Below are 13,043 nucleotides of genomic sequence, written 5' to 3' on the forward strand. Positions count from 1 at the left end.
TGCCTATGAAATGCGTCATCCTCTCAATCCACCAATGGCGTGTTGTTAACGCGGAGGATGTATTCGTTTGGATTTGGGTAGAAGGGCAGTTTATTTCCTGATAGCTTTTTGCTATCTATGTTATTGATCTACTGTTAGCTAGGTAGGTAATATTATATTTCTTAGCTATCAGCGTTCAGGTAAGCATTCTGCCGTATATTTTAATCTCTGAAAGTCGGAGATCTTCACTATCGTGTATCGCACAACAGTTTATATGTTATTCACGTAACGGTTGTGATGTCGCTAAACTAGCTAGTTAGCCAACATCTTAATGTATTTATTGAATAGGCTAGCTAAAGTAACTGAATAGTTATCTGATCAAACTGGACATTCCAACGGGCTGTAAAAAAACATACAGTTAGCTATCAAGTGTCTAACGTTACCTAGCTAACCCTACTGGGCTAACTGTTAAGTGTCAACATGCATGCAAGCATCATGCATTCCATTGCATGGTTAATTGATCTCCATAGCTAGCTAGCTAGCTAGACAAACAAGAGCCTGCCTCAACATGACCAGTGCCATGTTCCTTCTTTACTTTAGATGTTTTACTAGGTTTTGTGAAACCATAGAGTCAGCTGTAACGTTAGACATGGGGGAGCCCAAGACGCCCAAATTTGGGTCCATAGAAGAAGAGCTGAGTTTCTGGAAGGAGCAGTCAGACAAACACCAGCAAAGGTAAGGAATTCTACCAATGGTTGGTAGCTAGCAGCCGAACTGGTAGGCCTAGATGTGTGGATAATGGATAGAGGTGAAACAATCCGAATCTGTATCTCTGAAGTTGTCCGTAAGTGTATATCTAGGAAGTTTACCATATATCAATCCTAAACGGTCATGGCTAGAAGGGATCCAGTTTTTGTCAAATTAACGTCAAAAGTGTATTTTTTGTATGTGTTTATCTAAACCTTTTCCTAACTTTAAGTAATTTCTCCTAACCTGCTATGAAAAGTCAAATCTGATGTTAATTTGACAAAAGTTGGATCCCTTCTAGCCATGACCATCCTAACTTCACCCTGTAACAGAGAAAAAATTGAATCTAATCCTAGATCACAATTCAGTGGCGATTTCCTTCTACATAGTTTAGCTATGAAAGTTAGATGTGTTTTTGACGTGTGTTTGTGTCCAGGGCTGAGGAGGCACAGGAGGAGTTGCAGGAGTTCCAGCAAATGAGTAGGGACTATGAGGCGGAGCTGGAGACTGAGCTGAAGCAGTGTGAAACACGGAACAGAGAACTACTGTCCAACAACAACCGGCTACGCATGGAACTGGAGAACATCCAGGTTAGAACCTAGAACACCTGTATTGTCAAGGCCAACACTACTCATATTCTGTAGTTTTGCATCACCACGTCATATTATCTCGTATACTCTGCATCCCATCACGTAAAGGTTGGGCTCCATATTCTGTATGTTTTAGTAGACTTCAAAGCGCCTTCTGTGTCTTGAGTTGTCTAGTACTACACACACAGTCACTCTAGCATCACTAAATCATAGCCACCATCACCAGAGGCCCTGTGTGTTCATTACCACGGAGCAGCTGACTTCTGAGCAACTATTTATACTGCTGAGTCCAGAGGGAAGGTTAGTCATTGAATACTTGATTGTGCCTTCATTTCTGGGGCCTGGGGGACAGTCAAGGACAAGCCTGTGAAGAAGTGAAGGGAGAACATCATCTAAGACCACAAATGAGCAGCAGACATGCATCAAAAAGAAGTGTTCTGTGTTTTTGCAGGAGAAGTACGAGGCGCAGCACTCTGAAGCGTTTAGGCAGATCTCATTGTTGGAGGGAGACCTGGAAGAGACCACAGCGGTCAAGGACCAACTCCAGAAGTACATCAGAGAGCTGGAGCAGTCCAACGACGACCTGGAGAGGGCCAAGAGGTCAGTCTGGACACTTTGACCTCGACTTGGTTGTTATTATTGTGGCGTAATGACACTGACTGTTGTTATGTTGATGAGGGACTTTCAATAACTATGTAAAAAAAAAAAAGCCTGTCTGCTGGGTTGTCATTGTATTGTAACTCTGAAGTGTCTGTCTGACACTTCTTTATCCAATCACCCTAATGAGATTGGTGTGTGTCTTGCCAATGTGTACCCATTTTGTCACAAACTTCATAGGCCTACATACAGATTCAACCATGTCTGTCCTTCCACTCACCCTGGAGGATAGGATGTAATTTAAGACGTAACCATAGTAACTGACAGACCAATGTCCTGTCCCACAGGGCGACCATCATGTCCCTGGAGGACTTTGAGCAGAGGATGAACCACGTGATCGAGAGGAATGCCTTCCTGGAGAGTGAGCTGGACGAAAAGGAAAACCTTCTGGAGTCTGTCCAGAGACTAAAGGATGAGGCCAGAGGTTTGTGTGTGTAAGGGGGGGATGGGGTCAGTGTGTTTCTCTCTCTGTGTGTGTGTGTGTGTGTGAGAGAGAGAGAAGCCAGAGGTGAGTCAGTGGAACAAGAAACTCAAAGGTTTTCATTTCATGTTCTAATCAAAAACTGCTGATTTTGCCAGATTTAGTTACCAGTTTCAAAAATATGTGCAATTTGATAGTTGACTAACTGACATTGTAATATCAGGATGATCCAGCCTTGCCCATTGTATTCCTCAAAGTAAGCAGAGCGAATGTGAGATTATGAGTTTGGCATTATGTGTAGAATTTACAGCTATAAAAGTCCTGCCTACTTCCTGGTTCAAGTCCCGTACTGTTTTTTAATGGTCTTCAAGCTTATATATCATCATATTCATGAAAACAGGGTCATCTTAAGATATATACTGTAATTGTATTTGTGGATTAATTTACCTTTACCCAGTGCCTTTTATGAAGGTTTTTGATTACGGGGGGAAAACGCAATCAAAAACCTTTGTGAAAGGCATCAGTTAAAAGTAAATTAATCCACAAATATGTATATAATTTTACATGTACAGTATCTTAAATGATCACGTTGTCATGAATTTGATATATAAGCTTGAAGCCCATTCAAAAACTTGATCCAGAAAGTAGGTGGGACTTCCATTGCGTATTGGTGATTACTTGTATTGACTTTTTCTATATTTGTACTGTAGTATCAATGTCACAAATGTCCTCAGTATTGAGATCTGATCTGTTGTCTCTTCTCTCTCTGTGTTGGGCAGATTTACGACAGGAGCTAGCTGTACAGCAGGTCCAGGAGCGACGCCCCCCCAGTAGCCTCTCTAAAGAGAAAGACAGGACCGAATCATCATCACGCTCCACCATACCGACCACCCTCTCCAAACCACTTGGTACATTCCCAGCAACCCCAGCCTCAAGCATTCGTCGAGGTGGGTGAGACCAATGGTAGCTGTGTTGTGGGTTAAACTGTAATAATGACATACGACTTTATCCTAATTTTAAAATATATATAATTTAATGGTGGAATGCTAGTTAATCCCTTAGTCAAAGACAGTACAGTATGAAGATAGATAGGCAAAAAAATGCTTTTCTAATAGAAATCCCCAATCACACTTGTAGGCGACGTCATGGCGACGTTGGCTAGCTAAGCTTGTGCGTAGAAACACGTCTTCGGGTTTAACGGCGCGTGAGCAGGCCGTTGTTTTTGACGAAAATGAAAACATGTCACTTTCAGGAGGTTGGAATAATAACATGTTCATCCACTTAAGAAACTGTCTCGAATCATGGTTGTGCATTTAGACTGAGAAAATGTACAACTAAAGAAGAATTTTCCACCAAACCCTGGCCTGGTCTGTTTGGCAAGCGTTCCAGGAAAGTCTTGCGATGTTGCGCCTCTGGCTTTAGAAACGATCTGCCTTAGTAGCTGTAGTTTGATGTTGTGATATGTGTTTGTGTTTAGGGGATAACCTAACAGGAACTCCCCTGACTACGTCGGCTCGCATATCTGCACTCAACATCGTCGGGGAGCTCCTAAGAAAAGTCGGGGTAAGAAACATTGTCTTAGTAGGACCTATGCATTTAATACCACCCTCATAACATCACCATGAACCTTCAATGATGTATAGAATAAAATAGAACTCTAATTTAATGACTTAAAGAAACTCCATACAAAAACGATATCTTGGTATTTGTTTGGAATTTTAATTTTTAACGCATCTCCATTTCTGTGTCTATGATGATCAGAGACTGTAATACAACTTCTTTCCCCTCTTGGATGCTCTAGAACCTGGAGTCCAAGTTGGCGTCTTGTCGAGACTTCGTATACGACACGTCGCCGAAAAGATCGGCTCTTCCGTCGTGTCCCGGTACCCCCTCTGCTATAGAGGGAGGCACAGAGATCCAGGCCTGCAGCATGAGCCCTCCACACTACGACAGGTAAATGGGTCACAATGAGAAAATCATATATTTTATATATATTTCTGTCTCGTTGTGTGTATCTAGATTCAGCTTACTTAGTAGTAGTATTTATTAGGATTCCCAATTAGCTGCTGCCGAGGCAGTGGACACTTCCTGGGGGTCCAAGCAGAAATCAAAACAACAAATTAAATGCATAATATACACTGAGTATACCAAACATTAGGAACACCTTCTGCACCCCCCGCCCTCAGAACAGCCTCAGTTCGTTGGGGCATGGACTCTACAAGGTGTTGAAAGCGTTCCACAGGGATGCTGGCCCATGTTGATTCCAATGCTTCCCACAGTTGTGTCAAGTTAGAACTCTAATTTAATGTTGTCCGGATGTTCTTTTGGTGGTTGACCATTATTGATACACACAGGAAACTGTTGAATGTGAAAAACCCAGCAGCATTGCAGTTCTTAACACAAACCGGTGAGCCTGGCTTTTACTACCATACCCCGTTCAAAGGCACTTAAACACCTCTACAGGATCGGTGGGTCCCCTGTGGGACGGTTGAGCTAACATTGGCTAATGTGATTAGCATGAGGTTGTAAGTAACAAGAACATTTCCCAGGACATAGACATATCTGATATTGGCAGAAAGATTAACATGAATTTAAGCTAACTGCACTGTCCAATTTACAGTAGCAATTACCAAAAAAAAAACTTTCTTTGCGTTATCCTTTACCAGATCTAATGTGTTATATTCTCCTACATTCATTTAACATTTCCATAAACTTCAAAGTGTTTCCTTTCAAATGGTATCAAGAATATGCATATCCTTGCTTCAGGTCCTGAGCTACAGGCAGTTAGATTTGGGTGTGATATTTTAGGTGAAAATTGAAAAATCTTTTGTCTTGCCCATTCAACTTCTGAATGGCACACATACACAATCCATGTCTCAAAGGTTAAATAATTATTTTTTAAAGCCATCTCCCCCCTTCATCTACACTGATTGAAGTGGATTTAGCAAGTGACATCAAAAAGGATCATAGCTTTCACCTGGTCAGTCTGTCATGGAAAGAGCAGGTGTTGTTAATGTTTTGTATACTCAGTGTACATGGCACAACATTTAGCAGATGCTCCCATCCAGGGCGACCCACAGCTAGTGCATTCAACTCAAGATAGCCAGACATCTGGACTAAAGTACTCTAATCTCCATTTAGACTTCTACTGGTCTGAGAAATCAACTAAGTATCCTACAACTAATGAACATGAACTGGGTGGGATCTGTTGTTCTGGTTCCTGTTGCTCATATCATTGTCTGATGTTCTACATTCAAATTAAGTTGTTGATTTACGTGTTACTCATCATGGTAGACGTTCTGTCTTTCAGTTTGGTGAAGAGGTTAGAGTTTGGACCTGCGCCTCCTCGGGGGGTCTCCTCCCATGGCTCCCAGTCACCATCGGGGGGAGTCAAGATCCTGCTATGAAACGAGGGCCTCCCCTGCCCCCCTCCACCTTCACACCCCTGCACCAGACTGTACTACCCATCAGTAGGGCTTTAAACTGTGTCCCACTCTCACTACACTACCAGCTGAACATCCTCCCCCCTCAGTCAAACTCTGAACCAGGAAGCTGCTCCATCTATCAACTTATTTGCTGCATGGACTCTGAGAAGAACTGCCGCGTCACGATGCTACAGTTTTATTTTATTAATGAATAATAGAAGTGAGGATTCCTTGACCCCGCTGCATGTCCTCCTGCTGATCCCTTAACAGGACTTGGGTTCAGAGGTCACTATGCCACTAACACCCCCCCCCCCCCCCCCCCCCATACCCGGTCCTTCTTGTACCCAAGTTCTCTGATTGGACTCCATCTTGGATTCTTGGTGTGCCAGCTGTAGCAGAAGAGTGAAGTTGGTCGATAATTGGTGATGTTAGCATTGCTGCCTTTTTTCAATATATCACCACCACATGTAAGTTTTGCCTAGTCATGATTCCTTTCTGTATGTCTAACTCTCTGATATGTCCGTTCGTAGCTAAGCCGCATATGTGCTTAGAGGCTATACGTGTAAAGTGTCGGAGATGGTAAGTTAGGCTAGCTTTACCTTTTGGAGAATGTGTATTATTCCTTCGTGCTGTGTTGTCATCTGCTGTAAAAGCTAAGGATGGTCTGAAGTTTTATGGGTACTACTACTTTACAGGTCAATGTTTCAGTTAAAAGCAATGGTTTATTAATGTACAAATATACATTATTTTAAAGGTCTTCTACCTGGTAACTTGAAAAAGTATTATCTGTGAGAAATGCACAGACTAGCTAGCCTATACCCTGTCATGCATTTGCAGAATGTTTTATAAGGTAGGCAAGATATAGGAACAGAGAAAGTACATTGAGTTACCTTCTGAGAATCTCAAATTTAGTCTAGGTCTTTGGCAAAGACATTTCTTTCTGTTACTAAAGTTGCCATTCAGTGTTGAAGTTTTATTTTTTTCCCTCTATTTGTTTGATGGTTTGTATATGTTTGTTTTTTTACGAGTTGGAGGGTTAGGGGGCACCACTGCACTGCTGAATGTATAGAATCTATACTATAGAATCTATATTGCAGATGTTTCTAATAGGAAGTGGCCTAAAGACAGCTTGAGCAGGTCAGTCGACCCATAATTCCTGTCAAAAGACTGATCTTATATCAGATCAGGGAGCTATCAAAGATGACAAAATAGCAATAATAGATTTGCCAGACTAGAGTTCGATTTTACAGAATAGGGTTTCGAGATAAAGCACAGTTCATACTATATTTCCAAAACCATTATGGATGATGCCTTGGTTACACTGTTAATGCTGGACGTATGAATTCATTACGTACTGTTTAAAAGAGAATGTTTCAGCCTTTGTCTTTCCAATGAGGAGCAATAGTCCGATATCAAGGACATATGACTGTAGGGCATGTTACTACTCAACAGATGGAACGTTTGTACTTATTAAACAATGTTTATATTGGTTCCGTCCATGTGCTTTATCCAATTCCCCTGTCATGTTTCTGATAAAGGAGTTGGTTAGAACACAGATTTGAGACCAGGATAATATGTCTACAAAACAACTCTGTTACAGCTGCTGTTCTTGTGTAAGTACTCTGCTGTTGTGTAAGGACCAGGAAGTACTGTTTGTAGAGCTTCTTTTACAACTGTACATGTAACCAACCGTTGGCAACCGTTTGTGGGTGTGTTACTAACATACTAACTTCTGTTTGGATTTACATTAATGTATGCACCTGAGGTGCTCTACCTTTTTGACCTGTTGGTTTGCGATCCTTTTTGTATCAAAATGAACAGATAAAATGAACATTCTAAACATGCTTTTGGCAATATCATTCAGGATGTGGACACAGACATATAGTAGAGAAATAGGGTTACTTTTTCACTCTTATTTATTATGCAGGTGGTTCCACAATTTATAGATTTGAAGAAGTGGCATGTAAACGTCAATTGAGTAAAAACAAGACAAAACATTGTTGTAAAGGTGACCAGTCGCGGGGAAAACAAAAATATATTTTTGTTGAATATGCATCTGGACATACAAAATGGCCTTGATGGTATGACACTATTCCCACTGATATTCTACTTGGCAAGGTACACAACTGAAAGTACCTGTCTTGTTGATACTATGTGTATTAGACTTTAGGAACAAGAAAAGTCTGATAGGAATATGTAGGACGAAGGGGTGACTGGTTTTGGTTTCTAAAAGTAGGAAGGTGTTCTGCTACCCATACTTGACTGTCAAAAATATTCAAAGTATGAAATATATGGTCGATTCACTGTCCTTAACACAGACAACAGAACAGTTGCTATGGTTGCAACTGTGCGCCAATATTGGGGCAGCTATTCTGAATACAAACAAAATACATTTGGACTACATCATTTATTTTTTTAGCTGGGTGGGTATACCATTTGTCATAGTATACATTGACCTTCTATAACGGTCTTAAAAGTTAACAGCAGTGTAGAAGACTGGACAAGTCATAATGTCGTCATAGAAATAGATTTACATGACCGCTAGATGTATAAATCTAGAAATACAATGTGATGCCTATAATTAATTAGGATTTAAAGTGACGAATAGTAACACCTGGATTTATCCTTCCAGATGAAAGGAGTATAAGGAACAACATCGTACCTTCGAGGGGTACAACATTATGCTAAGGAAGTATCGTAGGGACAAGTAATTCAGTGCAGTACAAGACAGTGTAGCAAAAGAACAAATCAAACTAACATCCCAGGCACTAAAATTAAACAAAATTAATTATTACGCCTTTGTCTCTTATGCCTCCATTTTGTCTGTTTTGAATTGTGAAAAGCCTCATGTGCTCTGAACGAGAAGGCAGTCGATATGTGACTGATATAGAGAATCATATTTGGAAGTGATATGAAAGAAAGAGTAAGGTTGAAGTCACTTGTGTGTTCTTTGGTAAAGCAGGTCTGTCTGGCACAGGTGCCAGACAGTAATACTGAGTCTGATTGGCTGGATGCTTGTAATACTGATTTTAATTGGATGGTTTTGGGCTCTTCTACTCAACAGACTTTGTTCCGTTGTAGTCCCCCTGTGAGTCCCCGTCTTCTTCTGACGCGTCATCGATGACCCCTCTCCGGGCACTGCCCCCGACACGGCGTGGTGCGCTGCTGAAAGAGGGCTCGGTCCCGCGCCTGAAACGCAGACCGACAGACCGCACCGATGCAAGACACACAGACACAGGACACACATACAAACACACAGATGAGACGAGCTATGGGCAAGACCAGTCTAGGTTTCCTGGTAACCTCAGGACAATGTTGGAGGACTTTTTGCTCCCATTGTCTGCATCTGTATATCTATCTACCTTTTTGTTTTAACAAGTTAAAATGGATGTCTAACAATACCTACCAGACAGGTTGTGATCGTCACTGTTAATAAAGTATTGACATCTTATTACAATAATAGTCCCACTTTAAACAATGTACAACTTATAAAGGCTTTATATAGCCTACATAAAGGCTTCATAAGCACTACATAAATACTTCACAAATCATCTGTGAGCGTATGTCATAATATAAATGGTGTATAAACATTTGGCAATTCACCCTACTCTGGTTGTCACGTCACCCTTTATACACTATTTATAGAGTATGACATGCTTATAGATGATTTATGAAGCCTTTATGTAGTTCTTATGAAGCCCTTTGCATGCTATATAAAGCCTTTATAAGTTGTACTTCATTTAAAGTGGGACCACAATGGTCTATTAAGTTCAAACTACATCATTTCATGTAACTTATCTATTACGTTTTGTTAGACTTGGGTAAAAAACACTCGTGTTGAACACGAGGAAGATTAAATGGCATCGCTGAAATGCAGAATGAGTGAGATGTTATAGTAACAGTAGGCACGCTGCACACCGGCCGGTTATATCTTTAACTCATTTGACTCCTGTCTAGACGAACACTAGTCTGGGTCCCAAAACTGTTTGTGCTGTATTGTCAACTCCGATGGTCACCGGAGACCATAGGATTTGGCAAGACAGCACAAACAGATCTGGAACCAGGCTAGACAGACACAGAGAAATGAGTTTGGTTTAGGGCAACTAAACCAAGCATGGAGAAAAATATGGTCACCAGTAGTAGAAAGACCACAATGGAAGTGCAATACACTTTTCTTGCACTGTTTCAGACTATGAGCTCTATCAGAGGAGCTCCATTGAAGATATTGACCGATAAACCATATTTCACTCTTTCAGGCGGAGAAATGGCACAGTCAGTTGGACAAGAGTGCATGGGGGTAAGTTATGGAAAGTTAAAATGAAATGGTGATAAACTTCTGAACGCAGAGGTACCTGCTACGTTACTCCTTGGGTTCTGGGATTGGGTTGCCTCTGCAATAAAGATTCAAGAAAGGCTTTGATATCCAGAGGACTCACCATGGTTTTGGAAACAGATATACTCTAGTACAGTGTTCAACTTGTTATCTGCAAGCCCCAAAAGGGTACTTTATGCTCATTTGCCCATTGGGAGAAGATTGAATTGTGGTTGGCGAATGGGTGATTGTGTGAAATGTCAGTGTGGTTGTTGTAAATCTACTCAGTGTTATATATTGGACCTGCCTTGATTTGGGGTGGGAGTATCATTTTATATCGAGTGATTTGAGCACAGTGAAACTACAGTACACAGGAGGGGTCAGGAGCAGGGACTCTTTCCAAAGACACCGCCCTGACTCTGGGGTCATACTGTACCTGAGTTTGCTCTTGAGGGAGTTGACCTCGCGGCTCATGGCATCGTTAGCCTCGGTGGACTCATCCAGCTCCCTCTGCAGCTTCCTGCGGGCAGCCGTGATGCGCTGAGACTCCTCCTCCGACTCCTCCAGCTGGCGCTTCAGCTGCTTCATCCGCGTGTTGCCCTTTTCTGCCTGGAGGAGAGGGGGAAAGGAGAGGAGTATGGTGGGGGGGGTTCATAAGAGTGTCATAACACTGTCATTAGCAGAAAGGAAGAAGAGGGTGTTCATATGACTGGTGTCAGCATGACATAACAGCATACCTGTTCCTTGTACTGTTCGGCCTGTTTCCTCTCGTCCTCCACCTGGATCATCAGATCTTTCATCTTTTTGTCCTTCTGGCGCAGGCCCTTGGCTACGGCCTGCTTGTCTCTGCTCTCCTGCTCCACCTGCTCCTCCAACTGAGCCACCTTGGCCTCCAGGGCAGTGATGGATGACTTGAACTTGGACTTGACCTGATCAGAGATGATAGAAACCGATACCCCACAATTTAACGGTATACTACACGCCCACTAAGATAGACCGGAAAGTAGGGACCCTTAATATTTTCTCAACGGGGAGAAACCCTAGGTAGTCACATCTACTATCTCTGACCTGGTTCTCCATCTCCTGCAGCTTGGCCTTTAGGTCCTTGTTCTGCCTCTCCATCTGCTGCCGGGCGCTCTCGTTCTTCTGGGAGGTGGTGCGCTCGGTCTGCAGCTCATTGTTCAGCTGGTCCACCTGAGTGTGAAGAGTGGTCAAGATGTGGTCACTGACCCTGTGAGTTCAAAACTTGGTCACTGAGGGTTAAAGGTATGGTCAATGTACGTCCAAGAGGTGGTCAATGTGTGTCTAAGAGGTGGTCAATGAGGGTTCAAAGCATGGTTGATTAAAGGTCAAGTTGTGGTTCTAGTGCAGGGCTGCCCAACCCTCTTCCTGGAGATTTCCTTATTTTTTTAATTTCACCTTTATTTAACCAGGTAGGCCAGTTGAGAACAAGTTCTCATTTACAACTGCGACCTGGCCAAGATAAAGCAAAGCAGTGCGACACAAACAACAGAGTTCCACATGGAATAAACAAGCGTACAGTCAATAACACAATAGAAAAAATCTATATACAGTGTGCGCAAATGGCGTGAGGTGGTAAGGCAATAAATAGGCCATAGTAGCGAAGTAATTACAATTTAGCAAATTAACACTGGAGTGATAGATGAGCAGATGATGATGTGCAAGTAGAAATACTGGTGTGCAAAAGAGCAAAAAAGTAAATACAAAGAATATGGGGATGAGGTAGGTAGATTGGATGGGCTATTTACAGATGGGCTGTGTACAGCTGCAGCGATCGGTAAGCTGCTCAGATAGCTGATGTTTAAAGTTAGTGAGGGAGATATAAGTCTCCAACTTCAGCGATTTATGCAACTCGTTCCAGTCATTGGCAGTCTACTGTCCTGTAGGTTTTCCAGTTCAACCCTAATTTAGCATTTCTGATTCAGCTATTTAAGGTCTTGTTGAGCAGCTAATTAGTTGAATCAGGTGTGTTAAATTAGGGTTGGACTGAAAACTCACAGGATGGTAGATCTCCAGGAAGAGGGTTGGACTGAAAACTCACAGGATGGTAGATCCCCAGGAAAAGGGTTGGACAGCCCTGGTCTAGTGTGTTTAAGGTGTGGTCACAGTGTGTTTCAGGTCGTTAGGAGGAGGGATCCTGCCAGTCTAACCTGTTGAGTGCTCTTCCTCAATCTGTCGTTGAGGATCTCCATGTTACTGCTCTCTTCCTCCAGCTCCTCCTCCAGCTGGGAGATCTTAGCCTCCAAACGACGCTTTTCATCAGACAGGGCTGACCTGGAAACAGCACACAGGAAAGTCAGTCAGTCACACAATGTTCCACTACACCACAATGTTTCAGTCACACAATGTTCCACTACACCACGACACAATGTTTCAGTCACACAATGTTCCACTACACCACCATGTTTCAGTCACACAATGTTCCACTACACCACCATGTTTCAGTCACACAATGCTCCACTACACCGTCACACAATGCTCCACTACACAATGTTTCAGTCACACAACGTTCCACTACACCACCACACAATGTTTCAGTCACACAATGTTCCACTACACCACGACACAATGTTTCAGTCACACAATGTTCCACTACACCACCACACAATGTTTCAGTCACACAATGTTCCACTACACCACGACACAATGTTTCAGTCACACAATGTTCCACTACACCACCACACAATGTTTCAGTCACACAACGTTCCACTACACCACCACACAATGTTTCAGTCACACAACGTTCCACTACACCACACAATGTTTCAGTCACACAATGATCCACTACACCACCATCTAATGCTGCGTTCAATTCACTGTTTCCAATTCATTCCACTCATTTGACTGTGGGAAAATGATGAAATACAAGAGGCATTATAATGCTGTTAACA

At 42.3% G+C, this 13,043-nt stretch overlaps 2 protein-coding genes across 4 annotated transcripts in view; one reads left to right on the top strand and one right to left on the bottom strand.

Moving 5' to 3' along the window:
* Positions 1-25: 25 nt before the first annotated feature.
* On the top strand, positions 26-7,663 carry LOC120017538 (nuclear distribution protein nudE homolog 1-like). The gene is made up of 9 exons (XM_038960370.1): positions 26-142; positions 580-714; positions 1,163-1,316; positions 1,768-1,916; positions 2,261-2,397; positions 3,174-3,341; positions 3,872-3,957; positions 4,196-4,347; positions 5,705-7,663. The coding sequence occupies exons 2-9, from the start codon at positions 629-631 to the stop codon at positions 5,799-5,801; spliced, it is 1,029 nt and encodes a 342-aa protein (XP_038816298.1). The 5' UTR covers positions 26-142; positions 580-628; the 3' UTR covers positions 5,802-7,663.
* A 54-nt stretch (positions 7,664-7,717) lies between these two features.
* Positions 7,718-13,043, bottom strand: part of myh11a (myosin, heavy chain 11a, smooth muscle) — a 40,416-nt gene continuing 35,090 nt past the window's right edge. Inside the window, exons 36-41 of one of the 3 annotated variants that reach the window (XM_038960326.1) lie at positions 12,303-12,426; positions 11,200-11,325; positions 10,869-11,060; positions 10,568-10,740; positions 10,172-10,210; positions 8,897-9,008 (exon numbers count right to left, since the gene is read on the bottom strand). In XM_038960326.1, coding sequence (XP_038816254.1) covers positions 10,180-10,210; positions 10,568-10,740; positions 10,869-11,060; positions 11,200-11,325; positions 12,303-12,426 — 646 coding nt within the window. In that variant the 3' untranslated portion in view covers positions 8,897-9,008; positions 10,172-10,179. Of the gene's footprint in view, positions 9,009-10,171; positions 10,211-10,567; positions 10,741-10,868; positions 11,061-11,199; positions 11,326-12,302; positions 12,427-13,043 lie in introns of all 3 variants that reach the window. The other 2 variants (XM_038960317.1, XM_038960308.1) reach the window with 2 other exon arrangements.

The sequence above is a fragment of the Salvelinus namaycush genome, chromosome 2, assembly GCF_016432855.1.
Source record: "Salvelinus namaycush isolate Seneca chromosome 2, SaNama_1.0, whole genome shotgun sequence".
Lineage (NCBI taxonomy): Eukaryota > Metazoa > Chordata > Actinopteri > Salmoniformes > Salmonidae > Salvelinus > Salvelinus namaycush.

Coding starts and splice junctions, on each gene's coding strand:
- LOC120017538 (XM_038960370.1), top strand. CDS start 629: ATGGGGGAGCCCAAGACGCCCAAATTTGGGTCCATAGAAGAAGAGCTG. Junction 1,917..2,260: donor GACCTGGAGAGGGCCAAGAG/GTCAGTCTGGAC, acceptor CCTGTCCCACAG/GGCGACCATCATGTCCCTGG. Junction 3,342..3,871: donor AGCCTCAAGCATTCGTCGAG/GTGGGTGAGACC, acceptor GTTTGTGTTTAG/GGGATAACCTAACAGGAACT.